Genomic DNA, 26,969 nt, shown 5'->3' with positions numbered 1-26,969 from the left:
TTCTTTTTTTTTTTTAATACAGAACTAATCCGAACTTTCAAACTCTAGAGTTGAGGGGAAAAACAGAAATAAAAAATAAATATATTCTCTATATACTCGTATGTATTGTTGAAGCACAAAATTATAGATAGATAGATGAATAGAAATATCAATAACGACGACGACAATCAATTAAAATTCTATTAATCTAATAATAAAAAACTGTAAATAATAAATATTTAGGCGTCCGAGTTAATCATTTAAAATTACACACACAATCAATCAATAAAAATCCTACGCATATAAATTACATAATAACCATAGTAATAATCATAATATTAATATAATAACAAGAAAAAAAGAACGTTTCGATAACTGCTGCTCTTGTTGCTGTTACTGTGGTAAGATTTTTCAGTTGAATCGCCAACTCTACTTTTTATTTAGATACGCGCTCTTCATCATCTGGCATTTTTGGCTAACAAAACTGCAATAGCTTTTGCACAAATCTAAGTTGTTATTGTTATTATTGTTATTGTTTTTAAGTGTGTGTTGATGACAATGTGTCGTTAATGTGTTTGATTTGACAAAATGCATATACTATTAGCACGTGTTTCGTTGTAGTAAGTATTTAACGTAAAGTGCACGTCTTGAGGCCCGTTCTAGTTGTTTGTTTTCAAGTCAGCGATCCAACTGGAAAAGGCTTGAACTTGTCATAAAGTCTGCCTGTCGGATACATTTGTCATCATCTTTAAGTTACAATGCGAAAAAGGTAGTTGTGTAGTGTTGTTTGTGTGTGTGTGTATGTGTGTCCTGATGTTGTTGTTATTGTTGTTGTGGACTGCAATTTATTTAAGCTATTTTGAACAATTGAGAAACAGACCCGTGTGCATGTAACAATCATCAATGCTGAAGCCTCATTATCGCGTGCATTGGACAGCGGCAGACATTGTCTGAACTTTGTTACATACATACATGCGTGTATGTGTGTGTGTGTGTGTTTTGTATATTTGTGTTTTAGAGAGAATCTGTATTTGTACGCGCTATAAACTTTAAAAAAATTGCAAAGCCAACCAATGTTGCCATGGCGTTCGTTATGGAACACACAATCGTAGACAATTTTCTCTCTTTTCTCTTATGTGTGTGTGTATGTATCATCTGCATGCACATACACATACACATACGCATGTATATACACATAGTTATATATATTTACCAATGCATGTATGTACATATATAATTATTTAGAATGCTCGACTTGATTGGCTGCTGCACATCTCTAAAGTTTTAGCACGAACGTGATTAAATATTTTACATGTGACATATTATTGTTTGTTTGTTTGTTTGTTTGTTTGTATGTATGTATTTACTTATCAGAGCCATTTAATTGCGTCACACTAAACTGCATAATATTCTGTTCAATTTTTTGTGGTACACTTAGCCACACACTTATCGTCAACTTGTTACCTAGTTTTGTTATGTTTCCAAAAGTTATATATAATATATATTTTTTGTTGTTTGTTATATTTCCTCTTTGTTTTGTTTTATCAGCTATTAATAGCTATTACTAATTGTTTTCCTTTGCAAACTTTCTGCTTAAATTATTTTTATATTTATGTACACATACATTTATATATGCGTCTGTCTGTCGGTCTGTCTATATGTATTTATGTATGTATAGATGTATGTTTGTATGTATGTTTGTATGTATGTGTATGTGCGCACATATCCATGCACTTGTCAATCAAATGAATGGCTGGCATGCGCAATCATCGAATCACGTTCATATCCCATTTATCATAATTGGTTGATTATAGATCGAGCACATATGCATATATATATGTACATATATGTCTATATATATATAATGATCTGCATATGCACTTTAGATCAGGCTACTAATAGCATTACGCTGTCGTTTATAATTAAGAAAATTAAACCGATATTATAACTCCATATCTCTGGCCTCGTCTTCACTATAGTCCGACATGCTTGACTCGCTGTCGCTGCTCTCCCGCTCCTGTTGCGCCGCCCTCAGCGCATCCTCGGTCGCATATCGTTGCACATAATCGGCCACCTTTCGATGGTATTCCTCCGGTTCGTGTAGGTACAGTGCGGCCGCATCTCGATTGAGGGGATCGACGGGATTCGGATATGTGAGCAGCTGCGGCAAAAACGACTCAAATATGTTGGAGAGATCATAGAGGGCCGTCCAGGCCTGATTGATAACGTCAAGGCAGACAGTGCCGGACGATTCGTCAATATTGGGATGATAGATTTTGTTCACAAAACCAATGCTTGGTGATTTAAAAGGATAATTGTCGGGCAGATATACGCGCACTTTCCAAACACCGCCCTCATACGGAGTCCCCGTTGGTCCAAAGAACTTAACATGGAACTCATTGAGGCCGCCCAGTATGGTGACTTCGTGCTTGGATTCAATTAGCTTAATGACATCATTGTCCATACGTCGTTTACCAGCACTGGGCGACGACATTTTTATACTTGGCTGGCCAACTGGTCGGTCGGTTGCTGTTCCTGTCGGTATTGGTATCGGTGTTGCTGTTTCGGTGAGCACGTGTGTGTTTATCTACTACTAAGGCTATAGGTGGTACTTGTCGCTCGCTCTCTGGCCCGCTCTATGCACAACTCTCTCTATTTGAAGCGCACGAAGAACCAGCAACAACGGAGCGGGGTTCTGAAATACATAGACAAAGGAAAAGAAAGAGAGATGCGTTTAGTTGTGAAATTCAATTCAATTTCAATAATTATATGTTTACTATCTATTTATCTTATCGATTAGTTTATTCACCCACTCCAAGCCACTGCTTGCGGAAATGGAAATATACAAAAATAGCGAGGATCAATTGTCTCTCTTTCTTTATAAACAAACAAAAACCGTTAAGTTTTCAATAACATTTTGAATTTATTCATGCCAAAATATGTTATTATCAATTAAATACACAACAGCATCGTAAAAAGAGTTAAACTATGCTATGTAATGATAACTGACGAAATGTTACCAAAATCAAGTGACGTTACAAAGCTACATATGTTATTAAGAAAACGCTTCAAGATTGGCCGTGGACAACATCAAGAATGCTTGATCCAGAACTGAGCTAATAGTGATGATAAAGAATTAACTGAGTAAAAATTATTGAAAACTACATTTAGTGTTTAAATGGGAAAACATTAGTTAATTGCGACACGGCAATCAGAACGTTGAAGAGTTTGTATTATAAATTTTAGGCCCTATTGAAATGTATATATAGTATGTATGTATACATACATACATACACAAAAATGTCTAGATTGCGTGCCATATTCTATACAAAAGACGCTCCTTTGTATTAATTTGCATGAAAGTATCTATAAATGTATGCAGTGTTGACCGTGAGTGCGCAAATGCTTATGTAGGTCAAATGCTCAAAACGGCACAACACGCGCTGCTGGACGGCCTAAATAAAGAAACTATGTCAACAACGCATCAGCAAGAGAAGCAACAACAACAGCAGCACTACAAGTAGAAACAACAGCTGCATATTTAGCTGCAGCTTAAGCAGAAGGAACGGAAGTCGGCAGCCGAATTATGACGTCGATGTTCGACAGAAAAAAATATATATACATATGTATGTACATACATACATACTTGTATATATAAATATACTCTCACATATATATTTATTGCAACATGTGACTCTCTCTCACGCTCTGCAACTGCCTTTCGCTCTCTACGTCTCCTGCTGCAAATTTTTAGCCCAATGTCACCCCATCTTACTTTAAAACACCCGCCCTCTATCCCCGCATCGAAAAAGCAGCGTACACGTCATTGGAATATGCATGCAACCTTAAATCAAAATATAAAAAAAACCTCATTATGCATAAAGTCTTAACTCAAGGATATGTGATATATGTATGTACATATGTATGTATATAATGTAATCACATAAATGCATATGAATATATGCATGAATGCGAATGCATGTATGTATGTACAGATATTACTAGTATATACATGCATTCATATGTATGCATGTGTATGCATGTGTATGTGAAAAATTAATTTTATTGCATACTTTCAGGTTCGGAAATAGACTGAAAACAACGTCACACCAGGCGTATGAATAACGACATACACACTTGTGTATTTATCATACGCTTAGTATGTTAGCGTTCTCTTGCACTTTGTTAAAATAGTTTTTTGAATTTCAGACAAAGTTGCAACATGAATAGTTCGACAGTGAAATAGAAATACATTTAAAATATTACAATACATAAATTATAATCGTGGAGTAATTTTCCTATCCCTATTCCTAATCTAAAGAAATAATAAAATTGTAGAATGACAAATACGCGCCAAATCAAGCGTTCGCACAATTCTTAATTTTCTACCATTCTTCCGTATGTTGTGAAACTTATTCTAAGACCTCACTCGCATTAACAATACTTATATACATATGTATGTATGTGTGTACTGGTTGGGTTTTTTTTTAACTTGGTGCGTCTTACTGTCTAACAGCCCGCCCTATCGCACTTTTTATAGTAGAAAGCGGACAATAGTTGAACGGAAAAATATAATCAACTCAAAAAGTACTACTCGCTTTAGAGCTCTAATTGTTTTTGTTTTCGACTTGCTTTTAGTACCGCATTTGCTTTGATGATAAAGGGTGTTGGGGGAAGGCGACATTGCTGACTCGTCCCATTTCCATTGGATGGGGGACTGTTGTTTCCAAACAAGCTCAGCTGTTTTATGTTATTGGCTTCTCCAATACGTGCATGCTCAGAGAGCCAAAAACTAAGCGAGAACAAGAGAGAGGGTCACTTAAATTCAATGCACTCGCAGTTAACAACAGTAAAGTAGCTACTGACTAGGCGCGCTAGAAGTGCCAAAATGTAAAAATACATTTTTAAGGTCAATGCATAATTTCCAATATACATACATACATAAGTATGTGAACATAAATAAAATACATATTTAATAGCAAAATGGAGCGCATGAGGTGCTCAAAAAGTAAAAGATACTAACAACATTCGTACAGAACGAAACAATGACAATTATTAATACATATTGTGATGACTATTTTGTTTTACATGCTAGGTATGTTTTACTGTACCTGCTCTTTAAGCATACACACGCACACTCGCTCTCTCTCTCTCTCTCTCTCTCTCTCTCTAAGCACACCCATACATACTCATATAGATACAGGTTTACTGTTTTTATTTGCTTTGCTTTTGTGTTGTGGCTTTTAGTCTCAGTTTGGGATATTTTCTTGTACAAGCTCACATATGTATGTATGTATGTATGTATATACATATAAATAAATATATGTATGTTTATTTGAGCAATATACACATAATATATAATATACATACGCATAAAGGTATATGTATATGAACATATGTATGAAATCGCGAGGGAATAAAGCTTGGCCCTGCTTATAAGCCTCTGTTTGAAAACATCATGCACATGGGAAGATCAACAAGGAAAACAACAACAATACGGAGACTACAAAAATACACAAACAAGTCAAATGACGACAAAATACTCTCCACAGCTGCAATTTTATTTTTGCCAAAGACAACGTACGCAAAGACGAGACAAGGGCAATGTGTTGTTGTTATTATTTTCTTTGTCTATTGCTGCCATTGTTGTATTTGTTGTTGTTGACGTGCATGGCTAATAATGGTGATGGCACGGCAAATTTTCATGTTAGTATTTATAAATTGTTGTTGATTGCTTTTGTTTGGCAGCATTCAAACGCCACAAGGGCTCAATAAAAAGACAAAAAATAAAAAATTCACCATAGACATGAGAGTACATGGAGATGAAAAAACACACCACAAAAAATAATTTGAAAAAGCAAATGCGTTGTAATTTTAATTTACACGTTGATTTGCTCATAAACAAAATCACACAAAAACAACACACACACACCCCTGCAAACGTACATACACACGCAGATACATACATATGTATGTACTCGTATGTATTTGTGTATTTGGTGTCTTTTCGAAACTGCTTTTGTTATCTTTGTGTCTTAATTTTATGCACTTTTAAGAATTACGAAACTTTAAAACATTTCAAAAAGAGAGGCAAATACATAAACACACACACACAGCAAAGTAATTTTTGTTTTCATTTTACGTTTAGTTTCTAGCTTTTATCTTCACTTTTCTTTGCTTTGCTTTACTATTCTTTATTTCCTGATGCTGTTCGCTGTTGTTAATGCCGTTGTTATTGTTGTTGTTGCTTTTATCACTATTGAGAGTTTGGATGATTGCGTTGAGTTTTGTTTAGTAATTGTCGTTTTAATTTCAACATCACAGCTGCCGATTGGCAACGGAAACTTATTCAATAGATTTAGGTGCGCAGCACAATGAGTGATTATTTAAATAACTTTTTTACACATTCAATTGTTACTGGCGTTTTAGTGATTACAAAACAAGAAGTAACAAATCAAAATTAAAAGTTCTGGAGCTCAAAGTTTAGTGTTCTTTTACGTAAATACCTTTTAAAATAATTCAATTAACGTTTGGATGACGGAGCACAATGAGTGTTAATTTAAGTATTTAATTTTTATTCAAATTCAATTGTCAGTTATGTTTATTGTTGTTGTTCATTTATAGACATGCATGATTATTTGTTAATCACATTCGCACGCACAGTGCCCCATTCGATGTGATAGCAAATGAAATAATAACTGAAACATGCACCGTGGTTCAGCATGAAGTGAACCTGTGATAAAATAGCACTGCTGATTGCTACAGAGAGCCAGAGAGTTAGAGAGAGAGGCACAGCCGTTTTTTCGTCATTTCGTTTGCAGGGCAGAGAGTCTTGTCTGGCTATAACTCTCATTGGCATTGAGCAGCAGCGGCAGCACGCAGGCCGTGAGCGGTGACGACGTTCGTGTCTATATGGTGTGCAAAGGGGGGCGGCGGGGTCATGAGTGAATGAATGCAACAAAGGCACACACTCTCACTAGCTAATCGGTTATTCCTACACTACTGTACATCATGTTGGCTTCATTTGGCTAACTGGTAAAAATGCTATGACGCACAAGCGACGAGACCTCATAAATGCATAAGTACATTTTTAGACATACATATGTACATATCTATGTACATATTGAATATAAAAATGTACATACACATATGTATATACATGCATATACATACATATGTACATATACATATGTATGTAAGTAAACATACATACATACATACATCTCAAAATTGAGCCTTGCGACTGTGTGCCAAGAAATTTGCTTAAAAATATGAAACTTACAAGGCGTAAATTAAACGCGCATGTATTTTTCAACATTTTTTACAAATTCATACATATGTATGTATGTACATGGACCAGTTTAACAAACTACGCACGGGTTGGCATATGTTTGTATGTAATACATGCAACTTCAATATCTCTAGGTTTAAAGTTTTTTTTTTTTTTTTTTTAATAATAAACGATCAATCCTTTATGTATTCACTGTAATTTCAAGTATCAACATACATATATAAACAAATCTATGGTTATTTTGAGGTCACTGAATACAATACATTAATTTTGAAAGATATTTACAGGGTACACACAATGCACCCTTAAACCTTTAAATATTCACTATAGTGAGATATGTACATTACAACAGAGCTATGTAAATACATACTACATACATACATATGTTCAGAACCAGTTACCGACGCAAAACAACCCGTGCACTTTCCTGATTTTTTGGACAGATTTGTACCCATTAAGTTATGTGGCTATAGTTTGTTATAGGACCTTTGACATACCAAATATTATAAGTATTTAATTATCATAAAGACACAACCCTTAAAATCTGCCTCGAAAAATGTTGATATATAGTTTGTACATATGTATGTATGGGTACATGCTCTTATTAATTATTAATATTAATCTATTATTTGTTAAGACATATAAAAAAAATAAAATAAATCCATATACATATGTACATATTTCTTCTATTATCTAATTATTGGGAAAATGGTAGTTGTTACAGGTAGCACAAACTATTATTATAGAAAGCATCATTAAAGTTGCATTAGCTCAAATGTATCGAACATTAGCTTCGATCCATCACACTTGAACTAGTTCTTCAAAAACAACAAGAAACATTTATTCAATGACAGTGCAAGGGTGGATATTGCAGGTCTCCTTGTGTGTACTATGTCATTACAAATATACATACATATGTATGTATGCTTTATACTCAACATGTTGAAATCCTGAGAAATTTGAAGATAGGCTAAATAAATAAATAAAATAAGGCTAAATAAATTATTAGACGTACACATTGTTCCTAAATTACGCTGTACACATTTAAACTAACGAAAATAAACACATACGCAGATACACTCAAATTCGTACATACATACATACGTATGAATGTATGTACATAAATACTGCACTGTTGTTGGAACTGATAAGCCGTAAAACGCAAAAGTAAAGGCAACACGAAAAATGTAAAGAAACTGTAAGCACAACGCAATACAGAGGCAAAATAAAAGTGCGTAGTAAAAGCAAGCGAGATGTTAAAGGAGAAGCAGAAGGCGTGATCATGACAAAGAAGATCAAAATCCAGCAGTATTCATAATACATTTAAATACATACATTCTAACATATGTATGTATGACGTAAGTATGTAAATAAAAATCAGTATGACACTTTTATTTACAAACACACACTGACATGCAGATATGCACATGTATGCATATGTACATATGCATGAACGAATGTACATACCTATAGTAGTTTTTAGGCATGTGTCTATTTGTTTTAATCAATAACAAAACGACACTTTCCCAATTAATCATTTAAGCACAAACGTACATAGATATAACAAACATGTATGTATGTAAATACATACACACAGCCACTTGAAGAAAGAATAAGGTAAATGTACTTGAAGTTAGAACCATAGCAAAGTTGAAGGAGCAAAAGCACAAGGAATACCAGAAGCAGCAACAATAATGACGATGAATATGTAGGAGGAGCATGCAGTCTAACGGTTTCGTTGGAGAAAGGGTACGGATTGGCATTCTTAACACTAACATAAGAAATTGACTTGACTGAGGATTCGTTAGACTGGTGTAAGTGCAATTATTGGGTATACAAACACAAGCCAAAATAGAGTAAATTACAATGGCTATTTTAGCTATGCACGAACACTACATACATATATACGCACGCACACATAAAGGCATACAAAGTGGTATGGCGAGAAAGAGAGCGAGCCAGAATTACAGACACAAAGGCGCACAACACTTATATATATATATACATATATATATGTACATACATACGTACATATGTTGTATATGGGTATATTGTCATAAGACAAAACAAAACTGCAAGGGCTGGCTGCATACACAAGCACACGTATACATACATTTGTGCTTATATGCATACGTACATAAAACATCTGCTGTATGCATATGTATATACATGTACATATGTATATATATATGCATATATATGATATACATATGTATTTAGATACGTAAGTATGCGCCTATATAAAGGCAAACTTGGGCGTTATTTGTTCTAAAACTACACATTTTTGTACATGACATTTCGTTATTCAGTTACAAATCGAAATTCACGTTCATCAAATTGAAAAAAAAAAATAACACTCACAGATGATCACAGGCACACCACAGCTGCTTATGCTTGGATCATTGTTATTGTTGTTTCTATTGTCACCATTTATAGCCCCACATATATGTACACAAATTCATATGTATTTTGTATGAACGTCTGTGCTTGGTCCCCCAGCTTTAAAACTAAACATTTATGCAAATAAGTATTTCACAAAACATATCGTTCGCTAGCTTAGCATATACCTTTTATTATGATTTCTCTTTTTATGTTTTTTTATTGTTGTTTTTTGTGTTTGTGTTGGTTCCAAATGTGGGGTTGGTTGCTGGTCGTCTTCGATTTTTACGCTTCGATACTTGTCGACATATTTATATGCACAGATCTGTTCATTATTAGCGTTTTCCTCTGCGCTTTTTGTGTTCAATTTGATTACGACAACGAATTTTAGAGTAATTATTAATTTATTAGCCAGTTATTGCTGCACAATTGGCTCTTTACTGCGTCGCTACCGCTCCATTTGCTGACTTCACCACAGCAATGCTTTTCTACAACTGTTTAGCGATGCAAATTCAAACTGAGACACTGCTTTTGCTCGGTATATCGATGCCTTTTCATCCCCATTACCTATCTTGCGTGGGAGTTGGGTGGCAAACAGCTGACACAACTAAAAAAAAACACTGATTGGGTCTTGATTATGTGCAGGTAAGAATTTATCTATTAAATATAATTGGGCTTGGAAAAAAATGCAAAAAACCGTGTCATGTCGTAGGGAATCGTAAATTTCTAGCGTTCTTTGAAGCTTTATGCAATATCCATGCCGTTTGGGTCGAACTTGATCTCGGTATGGCAACTTTGACTTACAACCCGATATTGTGCTATCGATAACATTTAACGATAGCTGTGTGTGTTTCGGGTTCGGACATTTTCTGGAAAAGCGTTCTGAAATAAATGTTCGGCTGATCATGGTAAATATAGAGGTTATTTTGTAAACGCAAATCCGTCGTGCGCGCCTGTATACAAACATTCAGACAACGCGGCTAGTGGCATAGAACAACAAACGTTTAGTTTTAACTCGCGGTAAGTGTATCCACATCCGTGTCACGCCATATTAAATGGCCAGTCGATCTGCTGCTGCTGTTATTGCTGCCACAACAGGCCTGGCAAACAGCACAGTAGCGGCGGCGGTGGATGCTATTAATAATGTGCTAACCTCGAGCTCCATACACTCGAACAATGTGAACATTTCGAACAATATTGCTGGGTCCACAAACTCGGATGCACATGATGGAGCCGCGAGAGTTGACGGCGAGGCTTCCAAGCCTGTGTATCCGCGCCTTTTCAACAAAATCGTCCTAACGCTGGAAAACAGCCTTATACCAGAAGATAAGATTGATGTGACGCCATCTAGCCAAGATGGTCTTGACCATGAGACGGAGAAGGATTTGCGCATACTGGGCTGTGAGCTGATACAAACTGCCGGCATTCTGCTAAAGCTGCCGCAGGTGGCTATGGCCACTGGTCAGGTTCTGTTTCAACGCTTCTTTTACTCGAAGAGCTTTGTGCGGCACAACATGGAGACAGTAGCCATGAGCTGTGTGTGCCTGGCATCTAAAATCGAAGAAGCGCCCAGACGCATTCGCGATGTTATTAACGTATTTCATCATATTAAGCAAGTACGCGCCCAAAAGTAAGTACATAGAACTAAATAAATGTATCTTCTACTTAAGATCAGTTTTCCTTTTCTTATCGCTCTTGCCTAGGGAAATTGCACCCATGATATTGGATCAATATTACACTAATCTAAAGACGCAAGTGATTAAGGCAGAGCGTCGTGTGCTGAAGGAATTGGGCTTCTGTGTGCACGTCAAGCATCCCCATAAGCTTATCGTAATGTATCTACAGGTGCTGCAGTACGAGAAGCACGAAAAGCTTATGCAAATGTCATGGAATTTTATGAATGACTCGTTACGCACGGACGTATTCATGCGTTATACGCCCGAGGCCATAGCCTGTGCCTGCATTTACCTGAGCGCCCGTAAGCTGATTATACCGCTGCCTAATAATCCACCTTGGTTTGGCATATTCCGTGTCCCCATGGCTGACATAACGGATATATGCTATCGGGTTATGGAGCTATACACGCGTGCAAAGCCAACTGTCGAGAAGTTGGAAGCCGCCGTCGATGAGCTAAAGAAACGTTACATCGATGCCAGAAATAAGACAAAGGAGGTGAACACGCCGCCTGCAGTTATAACTGTGGATCGAAATAATGGCTCGCACAATGCCTGGGGTGGTTTTATACAGCGTGCAGTGCCCCTGCCATTACCATCGGAGAAGTCGCCGGAAAAGGATTCACGGTCACGTTCCAGGAGCCGTACGCAGTCACGCACGCCGCGATCACGTTCACGCACACGCTCACCTAGCCGGGAACGCACGAAAAAGTCACACCGGGACAGGGAGCGCGAGCGTGACCGGAGCCGGTCTTCAAGATCACGCTCCCGTTCGCCACCCAAACACAAAAAGAAATCACGCCACTATTCGCGCTCTCCTTCCAGCTCACCTCACAGTAAACATCGAAAAAGGTGAGAATATGATTTACACTCAGTTATTTGACTAACTATATTTTTTTAATAGGAAATCTTCGCGGGAACGCTCCGATTATTATGTCAAGAAGGAACGCTCAAGTAATGCGGGCTGCAATAATGCCAGCGATAGCAACGATAAGTACCGCAACTCTAGCTCCAATTCAGGCAAACATAGTCGCTATTCATCGCATCGAAGCAGTGGAGGAGGAGGACATGGTAGCCGTGGAGGTCACAAGCATCGTGACGGTGAACGTTCCAGAGATCGCAAACGTTAGATTATAAGTAGAAGTCTATAGATAATCATATACCACCCCGATTCAGCATACGTTTTTTTTCTTTATTTGGATTTCAATTAAGGGTTCCACCATTTTAATATGCAATATTTATATGAAATAATAAAAAGGTAATAAACTTGTTTCCACACATGAAAACTTTTTTGTCAAACGCACTTACATTTATTAATGTAATTACTTTTTTAACGGTACGTATTCGAATTTTGTTGAATAAAGGACTGTCTGGCATCCTATAAATTTTGAAATACTGGCGTTTATCTTCACGTTCGAGTTTGGCATTCTAGTCTCCTAATGAACGAATGAAGGAATATTTATATAAGAACACTAAAAAGTCAAACTCTACTTCCTTGGGGCATGATCCATAAAAATATGGTATATGCACATATTTACATTTATCACAGCAATAGGTTTATCGAAGCGGACAACAATAAGCACCAAAAGCTGACAAACTAACCCAATAATTTTTGGGTATTCCAATTCAATTCAAAGAAAAATTTAATTTGAAATACGGTTATTTTAAAAAACTATAAATAGTAGAAAATGAATATTAAGGTTTGCTAGCGCTTAAATCATAAAAAAAAATGTATAAAATAAAAGTGAAACTATGCTTCGTTGGACCGAGTCCTTAATTAAATGGTGTTTAAGTGTAAGGGATTTAGTAGCTTTTAATTTTTAATGATTTGAAAGTGCCTTTTTTTAAGCCCGACCTGCGTATTTATTGGGCCGGCTTCCAGCCTAGTACCTGCTTATGGGTGCATTTTCGTACTGGTCGTTGCCATTTAAAGCTGTGACTGACATACCTACATTCCAACTATGAATCTAATACCTAAATTGTCATAGAGTAGGAGATCAGGGAAATCTGCGGATGATCCAGCGATACATCACGAAATTCTCTTGTGAAGGTAAGTATGTAAAAGCTAAATACGGTGGCAATTATCCATTCCGAAATGGAGCTGATGACATGGAAATACCAACCACCATCCGAAGGGTACCTGCATAAAACAAATCGAATTTAATATCCACAACACCCAATTACCAACCACATTTTTCAATTACACACCATTTGCGCGGATTCTGTCCTTTGAAAAGTATGTGTGACATAACACCGGTCACGGCCACGACTATAAACAAGATGGTGCAGCAGACCGACATGCCCAGACGCAAGTGTGCGTAGATGCGGGTACCAGCCATTGGCAAGATTGAGAAAGAGATGAGTGCTTGCATCCAAAAGTAAAGTGTGCCGCAACCAAAACAACAAAAGGCTCCAATAAAGTGTACAATTCGCACATTTGTCTCCTGGAAATTGCCCACAAAACTGATACCTAGACAGGATATCAAGCCGAACCACAAAGCGAGACGATTGTGGCGCAAGACAGCAACATCCAACTCAGGGTGATGCTCGTACAGTTGCAAAATATGACGATAGCGCACATAGATTGTGATTCCCACTAAAATAAAATCGCAACCAAAAACAACATGCGTCAGCAAATGCGAAATTATCAGCACATGACTCACAGTTCAGCTCAAGATTTAATTCAAAGCAGAAAGGAACGACTTACGCAGTACGCTGCCTATATTAATGAGTTGGCCAAAAACGCAGCTTTCCGGGGAATAAGTGGCAGCGTCGCTGATATACGGCACGGTAGGAACGACATGGCCCTCCAGGACAGCTGCGATGTAACTAATAATATTAATTATGTGTAATTAATATCAAACACGCTGATAGAACAATAAATGCCTTACGTGCCAAGAAAAGTTACTTGGAATATAAGGAACACTGCTACTGGCAATAAATACACATTAGACATTATGGATTCTATCACGCAATAAAACGCTGCACTCAATGCAAGCAAAATAAAACGCAACTGATGTTGTTTGGACCAGGGATGCCAGTTTTTTTTTCACAAAAAGAGCTATCGATAACATTTTGGTTACTTGTAAAAAGCAGTTATCGATAGGCCATTGACACCACAACTGAACATTCGAAAACGAAGTATATTGTATTTTGAAGGGTGATTTATACTCGTAGAAAATAGGAACGAAACCGGGGGTAGAAAGCGAAATTGACATTATAATTCATTCATCTAACACGTCACTTTACAAGAAATCAATACAGTTACAAACGAAGTGCTTTGTATACACGATAGCATGGATTATACAAAGAATGCAGAGTTTATAGAAATTGACGGCGGGTATTTAGAAGGAGGCGGCCAGGCAGTGCGAAATGCATTAAGTTTGAGCTGCATTTTGAAACGTCCGGTGCGTATTATAAATATACGCGCCAACCGACCAAATCCAGGCTTGTCACATCAACATGTGCACGGAGTGAATTTGCTGCGCAACATAACAAAGGCCCGAGTCACCGGCAACCATATGCATTCCACTGTGGTTGAATTTACACCTCAAACTCTGATCTCGGACACTTACAAGGTGGATACACGCACAGCTGCGAGCATAACGCTCATTTATCAGGTTGCCCTGCCGGTGCTCCTGTTTGGCAACAAACCGTCTCGACTTGACGTAATTGGTGGTACAAATGTCTCATTTGCCCCACAGATAGAGTATATGCAGCATGTGGTGGAGCCAAATCTAAAGCATTTCGGCATCTCCTTTGAACTCAAAGTGTTGCAGTATGGTTTCTATCCACGTGGCAACGGGCGCTCCGTGTTGGACATCGAACCGCTGAGCTCTTTAAAGAGTGTGCAACTCACCGATTTTGGGCGGCTGAAGTCGGTGGTGGGGTGGTCCTATTGTTCTGGACGTCTGCCGAAGAGCATTTCATTGGACATGCAGCAAACAGCCCAGCGTGAAATGCACCGTTTGTGGCCGGAAAATGAATGCAATATTCAGGCTTTTAAGCTCAGTCCCGAGAAGGCCCGCGATAATGGTGCTGGCATAGTCTTATCCGCATCAACTAGCAGCGGCTGCGTTGTTGGCGCAGCCGCTTTAGGCGATAAGAACATTGATGGCCATGTGCTTGGCTCTGATGCGTCCTGTGAGCTGGCCAGTTACATCAAGAGCGAGGTATGCATAGACGGACATTTGCAAGATCAGTTAATCATTTATATGGCCCTGGCCAGTGGACGCTCCATTATTAAAACGAGCGCAGTCACCAAGCATACACGCACAGCTATGTATGTGGCCGAAACTATGACCGGAGTCAAGTTCGAAACGACATACGATGAAAGCGGACAGGCCCTGATCAGTTGCGATGGAATCGGCCATAGCAGCTCATTTATGTGAAAGCAGCATTGTAAATGTCCTTGTTGTTCACACTTGCCCGAAACACTGCCGACCTATCGCGGGGACGATACTAAGGCATAGTACTGAACCTTTTATACAACTTAAATTATTCTTGTTATATTTTAAACATAAAAAGAACATATATGCAATTAAATACGCCGAAATATTGCCAAAAAATGTTCACCCTTATTGCGTACAACTTTTGCACCCTCTTCACTGCTTTGGTACAATTTGGGTGTAATTGGATCCTGAGCCTAGAAAATATTAGGCATTAGGGCTTCGTTTTAAACAATATATCAATGGCTACTTACAGCTTCATCATCGCCGAGGCGTTCATAGAGCGGATGTTCAGTCATATGTGTGACAATCCATTTGTGCAGATCTTCTACATCCGTCATCGTGTACACTAGACCCTGTTAATAATAGTTAGTAAAGGTACTATCTAGTAAACATTACCCCTAAATAAATTTACCCCACTACGCAAGACATATGCATATTCAGAGAGCAGTGCTTGATTGATAATGCGCCACTTGTGCTTGCAGCGTTTAAAATGTGGATCAGGATATAGGAAGAACATCTTTTCCAGTTGACCCTTTCTAAAATAATTGGGCAGATATTTCATAGCATTCGTTCGAAGACATGCAATGTTCTGGAAGGCACCCTCATGCCTCAGCCTGAGTGCACTGATGCGGTCTATCACATAATCGGACACTTTGACTCGTATCTCCATGCCGATAGAAAACTTCTCGGGAAACATCTCTCCCAGGGTGACGAGAAAGCCCCCATAACCGCAGCCAATATCAGCGAACTGTACCTCCTGGCCTAGACTTATTCTCGGATACAGGGCACGCCAATCAACGTCCTCGGGACGAGCAGGACTGCAGCAAAAATCGAATACAAATATATATTTACTGTTAATGTTGTAAATATTATATAGCAGCTCCAATAAGCTTACTTACTAGTTGAAACTGTGATCCGCTATGGGATTGGAGTGGGCACGTTGCCGGTAGTAGCGTTTCTGTGGGAGTGATGCCACGGCAGCTGTCGCAGCGCCGGCCTGCACCTCATGGTTTGTTGTAACCATTACACTACAAATTAAGATTCAAATAGAGCTCCAACTCACGTTTCTACAGTCACGCAATAAACAAACGTGTTCGCTATGAAACAATATAAGCTTATCGATATATTGGGCGCAATATTATTAGCTGAAAGTGTGTGTTATCGATATATATGTATGTAACTCCATCAAAAATATATAAACATATTTTTTTACCTGCATTTATATTTTATTTTGTGAAAGACCTAAATCGTTAACATTTTCCTCAAATCTAGGCCAATGCAACTAAATCCATAAGCAATTTCCGAGAAATGGGATTTTTGTAGCCAGCTAGTAAAACAGGAGGGATTCATTAAGTACGTTCAGACATGCAGCAGTTTTATAATTGGCAGTGCTTTTCAAATTACATTTTTACATATATGAATTGCCAATCAAAAACACATAAGAAGTGGCCATATCAACAAAAAGATATTCGATAACTATTTTCTTCTCGCTTGTCCTATTTTCTAGTAGCATCGAATGCAGCTCTGTTTAATGCGCGTTCCAGAGCCCTCAGCTGTGGACATTTTGCACACAAATCGGCGCCATTTTCCTTCTCGTCGTTCGCAACTCGCTGTATCGTATTCGCTACTCGTCAAGCTGGCACACGCGTTTTATTAATCGTACTCTTTTTCCCTTTATTTCGTGTGAAAATATAAGTAATTTATTTGATTTCGTTTTTATGTTCAGTAAACAATTATAAAGAGGGCACCTGCCGGATGAATTAATAAAATAGTAACGTGTTACGGTGGTCGTTGTACAGAGTTTACACCAAACCAAAAAAAATGAGTGCGTTTGTGCGAAATGCAAAGTACAACGAAGACGACGCATAGCCGACCGCGACGACGTTAATGTGTGAAAAGAGAAAAAAATTGTGAAAGCGCAGAAGGCAAGCAAAACGCATATAACAAATAAATATTAAGTTGGCGGATAGCCTATGCAATAAACTACATAATAAAAGGCGCGCTCGGCGTGCAACGCGCTAAGTGGCAGACCGACCAGCTAAGAGCGGTAAGTGGAACCCTCGGCAGCGGCGTGGCGAGGCCGCCACCACTGCCGCTGCTTTTTGCTTGCTATAGGCAATGTCGAACGAAAAGAAAATTGATTCACGTTGCCCGTATTTGGAGATAATATTCAATTTAACAATATTCAACAGAAATAATATAAGCACGCACACATATATAATAAAAAAGTGTCTAAACAATAATTTTTTTGTTTCAATCGCTTTTTTGCAGTTCCATACCGCGATTCTTATGAATACTTAAGTGTAGAAGTAATAATTAGTGAAAAACGTCGAGGTGCAGATTAAAAATTTCTGATGCTCCCGACGAAATTATCTATACAGTGAAATAACAGAACTGGCTGTGGAGGAACAGCATCAATAGCAGAAGCATCATCATAAGCCGTGGGACAAGCAAGCAATCAAGCTGCGACGGCGGTAAAAAGGCGAGGGCAAGCCAAAAGCGCCGCGTGTGTTGGAATCTCGACGTAAGCGTACGCTACAAACACACGCGCGCACAAGCAACGAGCTCACACACACTCGCATATAAACACGGCGAGACACGCGTACATGTGAATCAAGCAATTGCAACAGTGTGCCGCATTTGACTCTTCTTTTTTTTGTATGTGTGAGTGCGCGCTTACTTTTTTTTTGTTATTGGGTGTATATTGTTTAAAATAATTTTTCTTTTCGTGTGCGTTTATTGTGATTTTTGGTATACGCAGGCTAATATCCAATAATGTCCGCATATGAGGATGGACAGCCACAAGAAACGCCAGCAACACCGACAACACCACAGCGACAGTTGCACTCACCGAGAATAGCGAACGCGGATGAGGATCCAAACTGCAGCGACAGCAACGTGAGTACAGCCAACCGCTACAATCTATGGTAGTGGTGCCACATGCAGAGGCTAAGCCAATGTTCAAATACTCATTCCTTGTCGCTTATGTTCTCTTGCAGTCGAAGTCCATTTTAAATAAAATACACTCACGTGTCTCAAACATACTCCCGGACTCGGTTGCTAAGTGGTTCTCCCCCGTACCACAGCAGCAGCTAAATGGCTTTGATGTGGACGATGGCGTGGATGCTGATTTATTGGACTATGGAGATGTTGAATTGGCCGACCAAATAGCTGAGCACGATGCCCTTGAAGACGAGGAGGTGGATGATAGTCGGCCACCATTAAAACGCAGGCAACTGGAAACATTTCAGGTGACTTTTTACGCACTCTTCCTAGAACAACTCTAGAAAAGGTCATCAAAAAAAGAAAACTCAAAGGCTATTAAACTAGCTGTAGACGGTGTCAGCCTTCTTAGTTCGTATAGTTCACACGCATTTGACGGTTGAACATCTTAGACCGTCGGAGTTATTGAAATTAAACATCATACATTGGTTTAAGTTGGCCTGAAATTATATATGTATTTGCATTTTTCAATATTCCTCATTGGCGTGTTAAACTTAAATATAAAATTTGTTATTAATTATGCTTTGGTTTTCTTATAAATTTGTCGCATAGTTTATCCTTATTATATTTGTATATTGCTTCTTTTTATGATTGTAGATTGAGTCGCCTCCTCCTAGCCGCTTCCAAAGGTCCTCGACGCCAGGTAGCAGGCCCTATTCAGCCATAGGTCGCAGGGCCGGCCCCGGGCGTGAAAGGTGGCAAGTGGAAAATCTCTATAAGAATCTGTGTCCGCAGCGTGTCTTGCGGATACGGGAGTCAACGGCGGACTTGCTAAACAGTGGCGTCAAGCGCAACAATAATAACAATTTCATAAATGCCAAACGCGCACGTTTCGTGGCGGGCGTAGTCGAAGAGACAGCCGGAGTAAGCGATACCGGCGCTGGAGACTCACAATCAGAATGCGGAAGCACTGGAAGCCGTTCGCTGCGCCTAGGCCATGACCTGCTGCACGGCAATGGTAGTGGCAGAAGTGGTGTTAGTGTGGGCGGCCGAGATTCGACCGGGTTTTTGGCACACCACAATTCGACGGGGTCTCTTAACTCACTGAGTCGTCGAAAATTCAATGCCTGCATATATGGCAGCACCTCGGCTCTGAGCGACAGTCGTCTGTTAACTAAATCGGGCAACTCACCATTTTATCCTGGACCCACAGCCTTTGGCGGCCTATCAGCCAATAATCGCACGATTTTCGGAAGCGGAAATTTGAGCATATCGGTCCCCAAATCGACTGCAGATATTAATTCTATTTTGAAATCCCCGAATTTCTGCAGCTCTGGCATGAAGCCCGTTATCATGCGTCCAGAGCCTACGCCAGACACGGCCGCAAGCCCGCTCTTCAATAATCCAGCTCTATCGACAACAGCACGCAATATCCTCAATCTCCTCAAGAATTACTCTACACCTCTGATCGATGTCCAGAAATTAGGACGCACACTCCATGAACAACAGCAGCAGCGCCGCGTCTTGGGCTTTAATCGCGGCCTAACGCCCTATACGCGTCCTACTCTAACACAGGATGAAAAAGCCGCGGCAAAGAAGCTACGTCCCACAGAACTGTTGGTTCCAACTATGCAAGAACTACTGGAGCGGCGCCGCCTCCAGCGGGTCACAATAAGTGCACGTGAGACGATGAAGGCCAATGAATCGTTGCTGGACAAACGAGTTCCCTCCATTATAAGTGCACCGAGTAAACCGCAAATCGAGAAAACATCGCCATCATCAGCCTCATCGTTGCAGTCAGTGACGATGCCCTCGTTGCGTCCCTCTGCCATGCACACCAACAAGATGCGATCGCGTTTATCGCATCATTCGGCGCGAAAGGAGGCACGCGATGAGGCCGACCATGAGCCGCCAATACCCTTGGACTTGCCCAACATTGCCTTTCCGGACATGCGAAGCACGCCCAAGTTTGATCTGGTCATACCGGTGCTTAACAACAACAATAATAATAATAATAACAACAACATAAAGAGTAACAACACCAACATCAGCAGCACCACCACCGACTCTGACACCAAAAGAACTAGCCGCAACGGCCATTTACCATTTCAATTCCGTGAGCCGATATGGCTGCCGCTGCCCGACATTCGCATGGAATGGAGAATGGGGCAGCCCACCATTAACCCAAGAAAATATAGATTTTCGTTGCCACTGCCGCTGACGCCTAAATCGAATGTGCCCAAAGATGCGCCGGTTGCGCCCGTGGAGGCCGTTACGCCAAAACCGCCCAGGCAGGGCATTGGCGTAGAGCAGCCCAAGGCACCAACACCTTTGGTTATACCTCTGACAATTAAGAGGCCCGCCAATTCTTGGGAGTGTGATGTGTGTATGATTGTGAATAAGTCATGCGATGCTAAGTGCGTGGCCTGCGAAGCCCCCAATCCTAAGGCACCTGCCGTTACCGGCAACAACGTATCCTCAAGCACCAGTGCTACCGTCACTAATAACACCAGCACCCCAAGCTTTAAGTTTGGCTTTCAGGCGAATGATATGCCCAAGGTAAAGCCCGATGCCGGTTTCGAGCAGCTGGTTGCCAAACAAAAGGCCGCTAGCTGGAATTGTGATGCGTGCCTCGCCCAAAATGATATGTCACGCAACTCGTGCATCTGCTGTGAACAACTGAAGCCGGGCGTTATTGCCTCAGCGATCTCGAACTTTCGTTTTGGGGCCAGTGCCACGAGTGGGTCCCCTTCCGCGCCGGTGCAGAAATTCAGCTTTGGCGCTGTTCCAGCATCGACAGCAAGCGAGACCACAAAAACGACAGAATCTGCTCCTGTTATTGCACCACTGGGCTTCAAATTTGGCGCCCCCGCTGCTGATACCATAAAGTCGCCCAAACCTATATTTAGCTCTAGTTTAAACAGCGTCTCGCCCGGCCCTATAGCCACAACAGGCATGTTCAAAAGGCTCGATGCTGTTGACAATGGCACGCCAACAGACGCAGCAGCAAAACCAATGACAACGGCAGGAACAACATCGAGCTCATCAACAGGTTTTGTGTTTGGTGCAGCGTCAACAGCAACAATAACAACCACAACAACAACAACCACAACAACAACAACCTCATCAATTGCTATAAGTACCAACGTATCCTCTTTACCAACTTTATCAAGCGTGTCGACAAACATTTTTGGCAACGCCGTCACCGAGAAATCTATATTTGGCAGCAGTCTAACCACGGCCACCACAAATCAACATCCCAAAATAGCTGGGGATACGCCCGAATCTGGATCTGGATCTGTATTTGCGACTCTCGGCAATCCAGTGGGATTTGCAACTATGGCGAGCAAGGCCAACACAACAACCGCCTCAACCGTAGCCGCTACCCCTACAGTGCAGCCTACAAGCTCGCTGTTTAACGTGCAGAATAACATAAGTAACGAAAAGGATTCGTCAACTTCAGCTTCATTATTTGTATTTGGAAACAAGTCGACGCCCGCGTCCGTCGATAAGGACACAGTAACAACTAATATCACCACTACTGTGTCCTCAACAGCTTTCCCTTCGCTCGTCTTTGGCAACGCTGCCGCCGCTGGTGGTCGTGGTGGCCTCTTTCAGAACACGTCCACCACTACCACCGCTACATTAAACTCTTTGCATACCACGCCATTTGGATCTACGCCAGCATCCGGTACAGTAGCCAGTGGATCGGTATTTGGACAGGTGAGCAATGCATTTGGAGGAGCAGCAACCAGCACCACCACGACACAATCGTCGGCGCCCCTGTGGGCCAACGTCTCCAAATCAACTGGATTAAATAGCGGTATCAGCGGCATTGGTGAAATAAGAGACGGAACAACAGCAACAACAACGACGGCTCCCAAGTCAGCCTTCAATTTTGGAAGCGCAGCTGCATCATCTGCAAATGTAAGTCAAATTATTTTATTAAATTAATTATAATTTTGCCTATATTTCTACCTTGTTTTGTGTGAACTTAAGCATTCGGTCGGAACGTGATCCGCCTCTAAGTCATGTCTTCCGTCCGTTGCATATAAACACGTAGTAAGTTGTGAGAATATTGGGCTTTTGAATTGTATTGTCACAACAGTCTTTGTTAAGCCCTGTTCCCGATAGGCGAAAGGTTAAATTAGAAAGTCGAAACGCTAGCTGAATGCTGCTTATATCTAGTCCTGTCTGTCTGTCTGTCCGTCCGTATGACCATCTGGATCCAAGAGACTATAAGAGATCGGGACACAACATTTTGTACACCGATGCCTTATGTATGCACGCAGTACGAGTTTGTTTTTTTTTTTTTTTTTTTTTTTTTTTTTTTTTTTTTTTTTTTTTTACCCTCACTCTACCACCCCTATAGGGGATTTTCTGTAACGCCGTTACTCGCATATACATAGGAATACAGAATTTCGAACCATGGGCACCCGATGTTAGCTTTTTCACTTGTTTAGAGAATAATCTAAAGCTTGCATTATACGAAATATAGCTGCTGGAGAAACAACTGGTCCAATAAAATTCGTCTTAGCCGAAGAATTTGGTGTGGAATAAGAGGGTAACGAAATAGGGTAAACAAGAGGCGGATTCGCGGTATTATTTGATTGGATGATTTCAAATTTCTGAGGCTCAATTCAATAATATACGCCTTAGCATTACTAGAACGAAATTACTGTTTTTATGCATATTTTTTACATATGTACATGTACTTGTACATATGTATAGTATATGGACATACATATGTATATTGGGAAACCAAAGTCAAATTAATCATTTTTTCGTTTTAATAGCCCACAGCGAGCACTTTTAACTTTTCATTTGGCACGGGTTCGAACGCCCCTCCCCGGATTGCGCCCATAAAGCCGGCTTTTAATTTTACCGGAAACTCTACGGGCGAAGTGATGCAGCAACCGACTTTTAATTTTACGGCCAGTGCAGCGACAAGCACAGCGGCCCGCGATGTAAGTTTAAAGCTATAGAATAACGGAACATGCCAATATATAGCTGTCTCGCTTGCATGCTTGCAATTATCATTGTAATACTAAGGCTAGCTAAGGCTAAGCCTGCTACTCACTAACAACTTAACACTAACTAAGCAATTGCAATGTAGACTAGATTCTAAAAAGATTAGTGGATCTGTGATCGTTACCGATCACAATAGTTCGTAGCAAATGGTGTTGTGTTGTTGCTTGTTTGTACTTACTGTTGCTGAAAATTAATATTTTATTTGTCATTTCTTGTAGTTAGTAGTTTGTTTTATGTATGTACTTGTATATGTATATTTATTGTACTTATTTGAAAACTGAAAATGTTTCTCTCTCTTATTTTATTTTTTCGTTTTTCTTTTGCTATACAACAACTAAACCTCAAATCAAAAACAAAATATGTCGTGCACTTTGGCTTGGTGCTTGCTCTTGTTATTGTCGTTATGATTGATGTGATTTTTGTGAACAATGTACCTGTATTTTATGTACTTGATGTACGCTACTCCACTCCAATCCAACTCTTCAACGGTTCGTGTGTGATGCGCAGGCATTTGCCGCACCTCCAGCTCAGCAGCTCTTCCAATTTGGCGCCACAGCCACCGCCGCCCCTAACGTCGCCGCCGCTTCTGGCCCTACAGTTGCTGCAACGCCAGGGAGCCAATTGTTCAATTTTACCGCTACGGCGACGCCGCAAATGCAGGTAACATCGGAAGAAGCAGATCGACAGCCATCAAAAGCACCCAACACCACCTATATAGTACATATACCAACATCGAAATCAAACTAAATAACTCTTCATATTTTTGAATGTATATAATATAATTGAATATTGTTGCCACCAACTAACTATAGTTTAATTATTATCCATAAGCCTTCTTTCGCACTCTATATGATTCTGCTAACATTTTAAATGTATTTTTCATCACTCATCAAAATATCGCTGCTCTGATAACTGCATGCATACTTCACTTTACAGCATTGTGCAATTTTTTGGGGTGGACACGCATTCGCCAGAAAATTTTGATCACTTACCAGTACCTGGAATATATTCATATTTTCATGGTAATGATCAAAGTGTGCCTGGTAAATACGCCCATTGTGTTATCTTTTTTAAAAGTTGTATTAAATATTTTGTTATTTTAGTTGAACATTTTCCCACAACTTAACTAATGAGTGGTGTTCTTTTATAGCCTGTACCCAAAGGGTAAAAGGCTATATTAGTTTTGTGCGAATGTATGTAACACACAGAAGGAGGCGTGGCAGACCCCACAAAGTATAGATATTATTGATCAGGATGACAAGTCGATATAGCTGTCCGTCTGTCCGTCCGTCTGTCTGTATGAGCGCAACGATCTCAGCAAGTACAATAGCTAGGATAACCAAACTTGGCATTCAGGTTCCCCAAATCCCATGCAGATCGAGTATGTGTTTTTTTTCTGATACACCCCCCACTCCCCCGCAATACGTGTTTTTCCTACCTCCGATAATTCTTGGAATTTTGAACTCAAATATACATCCAGTTCGTGGCTATTTGTCCGTACGCCAAGTGTCATCTTGGGAGATCAATTATGAAGAAAGTTATAGCCATAAATAAAATCGCTGCCCATGCTCTGCTTGCAGCGCTGCCCGCAGCTGTTGTTGTTGCTGCTGCTTTGGTTCAACTTTGTGCTGCATACATACACGCATATAAACACGCATAGGCACGTGATGTATGCTGTTAAAACTGAACAGAATTTAATTTAATTAACTAATTAATTTTTTTTTAAATCATTTAATTTTTTTTTAATTTTTCTTTTTTGTGGAGAGTGCAGGCTATTTTACTGTCGGGCTAGCTCGACTGTAGCGTACTCTCTTCTTTTTAATTTTAATTTTTATCAGTGTACTGACGCATGGGTGTGCAAACCTGACTGATTTTGCACGCTAATAAAATAGATATATGCTGTGCATTTAAGAGATACGTACGTATACTAAATTAGAGAAAGCACTCTACTAACACATTCGCACATTCTTTTTCAATGTAGACATTAAACATTTTATTAGAATAAATATACACACATATATAGTCACATAATTAAAGAAACACAATTATATACAAACAATTACCCATACAAAACATGTATTTTCCAGACAACACCAAACGCAGAACCCTTTCAATTTAATGCTGGATTTTCTACACCTTCCAACATATTTGCGTAAGTAAATTAAATATTTACATCTGCTGTCCAGAGTCAAGCGATTAAGGTGGGACAAATGAGGGAGAGCTTTAATGAATGTTGTATATTATACAAGTTCCAATATCCACATATGTATGTATATACATACAGTATAGAGACCAATTGTATATCAGATATAAACTTTATGCGAAATCAATCAGTTTCGTCAAATGTTCATGAATAAGTGTGTCCGCCAGTTGTCGATTGATTCGAATATTGGTATACCGTTAATAATCAGCTTATAAGGGCCAGGGTATATTTTTGATTATAAATACATGATGCACTTTGTCTGGCTGGCCGATAGTCACCGTATTACAGTGGTAGCATCTGTTTCCAGATAATTATCAGCAATTTACTCTATATATCGCTCACGACGCAGCAGCTGCTTGTCGCCACTATATCCGATCCGATCACTAAATGATTTCATTTGCCTTCCACAGGTTCAATCCACCAGCAGGCAATGCTGCACAGAACGCACTGGCGGCCCGGCGCAAAATACGCGCCCCCACTCGACGCTTACCGCCGCGGTAGAACCACCCGCTGCACGACCACCCGCCACTGTTGCAACTGCTGCCACCGCCGGTCTCGGTCAGCTGACGGCCGAGGGCAAACGAAATGGCAAGCGAAAACGAAGGGGTACTGAACAGTAAATGAAAACATCAAGCAGCCCTTTGAGGTATCCGCTGCGCAACTGGATGAAATAAACCGATGGACGCATATATATACATATACACATATGTATATATGTTTTATTAGTTTTGTCTCAGTTTTGTTATTGATTTTTTAAATAATTTCGGCATAGAGAGCATAACAGATACAAGTAAACGAAGAAAAAAAAGCAAACAACAATGAAACAGTGTAAACTAAATCAACAACACTATAGCTTAGTAAACCAACGTGTAAACGATGATGAAAAAGAAGAAGCAGAAACTTTACGTTTATATTAATATGCGTGTTTTTTTATATATATATATATACTTATAATTTGTAACTTGATTTTTTTTTGTAAGCTCTTAAAATGAAACAAACAACAAAAATACACACACACA

The 26,969-nt window shown here is 39.7% G+C and overlaps 6 protein-coding genes across 10 annotated transcripts; 3 read left to right on the top strand and 3 right to left on the bottom strand.

Annotated features, from left to right (window-relative positions):
• Positions 1 to 231: 231 nt before the first annotated feature.
• Positions 232 to 10,129, bottom strand: LOC115626816 (ubiquitin-conjugating enzyme E2 H). 2 transcript variants are annotated; one of them, XM_030522292.1, is made up of 2 exons: positions 9,838 to 10,129; positions 232 to 2,674 (listed from the first exon to the last, which is right to left on the bottom strand). In XM_030522292.1, the coding sequence occupies exon 2, from the start codon at positions 2,471 to 2,473 to the stop codon at positions 1,922 to 1,924; it is 552 nt and encodes a 183-aa protein (XP_030378152.1). In that variant the 5' UTR covers positions 2,474 to 2,674; positions 9,838 to 10,129; the 3' UTR covers positions 232 to 1,921. The 2 variants fall into 2 exon arrangements, with proteins under 2 accessions (XP_030378152.1, XP_030378153.1); XM_030522293.1 differs by lacking the exon at positions 9,838 to 10,129 and adding an exon at positions 6,486 to 6,623.
• Positions 10,130 to 10,493: 364 nt separating this feature from the next.
• On the top strand, positions 10,494 to 12,608 carry LOC115626812 (cyclin-L1). Its single transcript, XM_030522288.1, has 3 exons — positions 10,494 to 11,279; positions 11,353 to 12,174; positions 12,227 to 12,608. The coding sequence occupies exons 1-3, from the start codon at positions 10,705 to 10,707 to the stop codon at positions 12,450 to 12,452; spliced, it is 1,623 nt and encodes a 540-aa protein (XP_030378148.1). The 5' UTR covers positions 10,494 to 10,704; the 3' UTR covers positions 12,453 to 12,608.
• LOC115626814 (DNA damage-regulated autophagy modulator protein 1) lies at positions 12,494 to 14,336 on the bottom strand. The gene is made up of 4 exons (XM_030522290.1): positions 14,214 to 14,336; positions 14,030 to 14,151; positions 13,531 to 13,918; positions 12,494 to 13,462 (listed from the first exon to the last, which is right to left on the bottom strand). Exons 1-4 carry the CDS (start codon positions 14,276 to 14,278, stop codon positions 13,297 to 13,299), a joined length of 741 nt encoding a protein of 246 aa, XP_030378150.1. The 5' UTR covers positions 14,279 to 14,336; the 3' UTR covers positions 12,494 to 13,296.
• A 136-nt stretch (positions 14,337 to 14,472) lies between these two features.
• Positions 14,473 to 15,909, top strand: LOC115626813 (RNA 3'-terminal phosphate cyclase). The gene has a single exon (XM_030522289.1). It carries the CDS (start codon positions 14,619 to 14,621, stop codon positions 15,711 to 15,713), a length of 1,095 nt encoding a protein of 364 aa, XP_030378149.1. The 5' UTR covers positions 14,473 to 14,618; the 3' UTR covers positions 15,714 to 15,909.
• Positions 15,798 to 17,115, bottom strand: LOC115626815 (tRNA (guanine-N(7)-)-methyltransferase). The gene is made up of 5 exons (XM_030522291.1): positions 16,987 to 17,115; positions 16,673 to 16,918; positions 16,186 to 16,591; positions 16,025 to 16,126; positions 15,798 to 15,967 (listed from the first exon to the last, which is right to left on the bottom strand). The coding sequence occupies exons 2-5, from the start codon at positions 16,795 to 16,797 to the stop codon at positions 15,863 to 15,865; spliced, it is 738 nt and encodes a 245-aa protein (XP_030378151.1). The 5' UTR covers positions 16,798 to 16,918; positions 16,987 to 17,115; the 3' UTR covers positions 15,798 to 15,862.
• A 314-nt stretch (positions 17,116 to 17,429) lies between these two features.
• LOC115626811 (nuclear pore complex protein Nup153) lies at positions 17,430 to 26,969 on the top strand. Of its 4 annotated transcripts, none has more exons than XM_030522285.1 (9): positions 17,430 to 17,820; positions 18,045 to 18,297; positions 18,535 to 18,671; positions 18,773 to 19,024; positions 19,374 to 22,643; positions 23,513 to 23,683; positions 24,255 to 24,407; positions 25,835 to 25,899; positions 26,361 to 26,969. In XM_030522285.1, exons 3-9 carry the CDS (start codon positions 18,549 to 18,551, stop codon positions 26,449 to 26,451), a joined length of 4,125 nt encoding a protein of 1,374 aa, XP_030378145.1. In that variant the 5' UTR covers positions 17,430 to 17,820; positions 18,045 to 18,297; positions 18,535 to 18,548; the 3' UTR covers positions 26,452 to 26,969. The 4 variants fall into 4 exon arrangements, with proteins under 4 accessions (XP_030378145.1, XP_030378144.1, XP_030378143.1 ...); XM_030522284.1 differs by having other exon boundaries at positions 18,045 to 18,431; XM_030522283.1 differs by having other exon boundaries at positions 18,045 to 18,437.

Source organism: Scaptodrosophila lebanonensis, unplaced genomic scaffold (assembly GCF_003285725.1).
Source record: "Scaptodrosophila lebanonensis strain 11010-0011.00,11010-0021.00 unplaced genomic scaffold, SlebRS2 tig00000089-arrow-pilon, whole genome shotgun sequence".
NCBI lineage: Eukaryota > Metazoa > Arthropoda > Insecta > Diptera > Drosophilidae > Scaptodrosophila > Scaptodrosophila lebanonensis.
The sequence above is the reverse complement of the archived record's forward strand: the minus strand, read 5'-3'. Positions and strand labels throughout refer to the sequence as shown.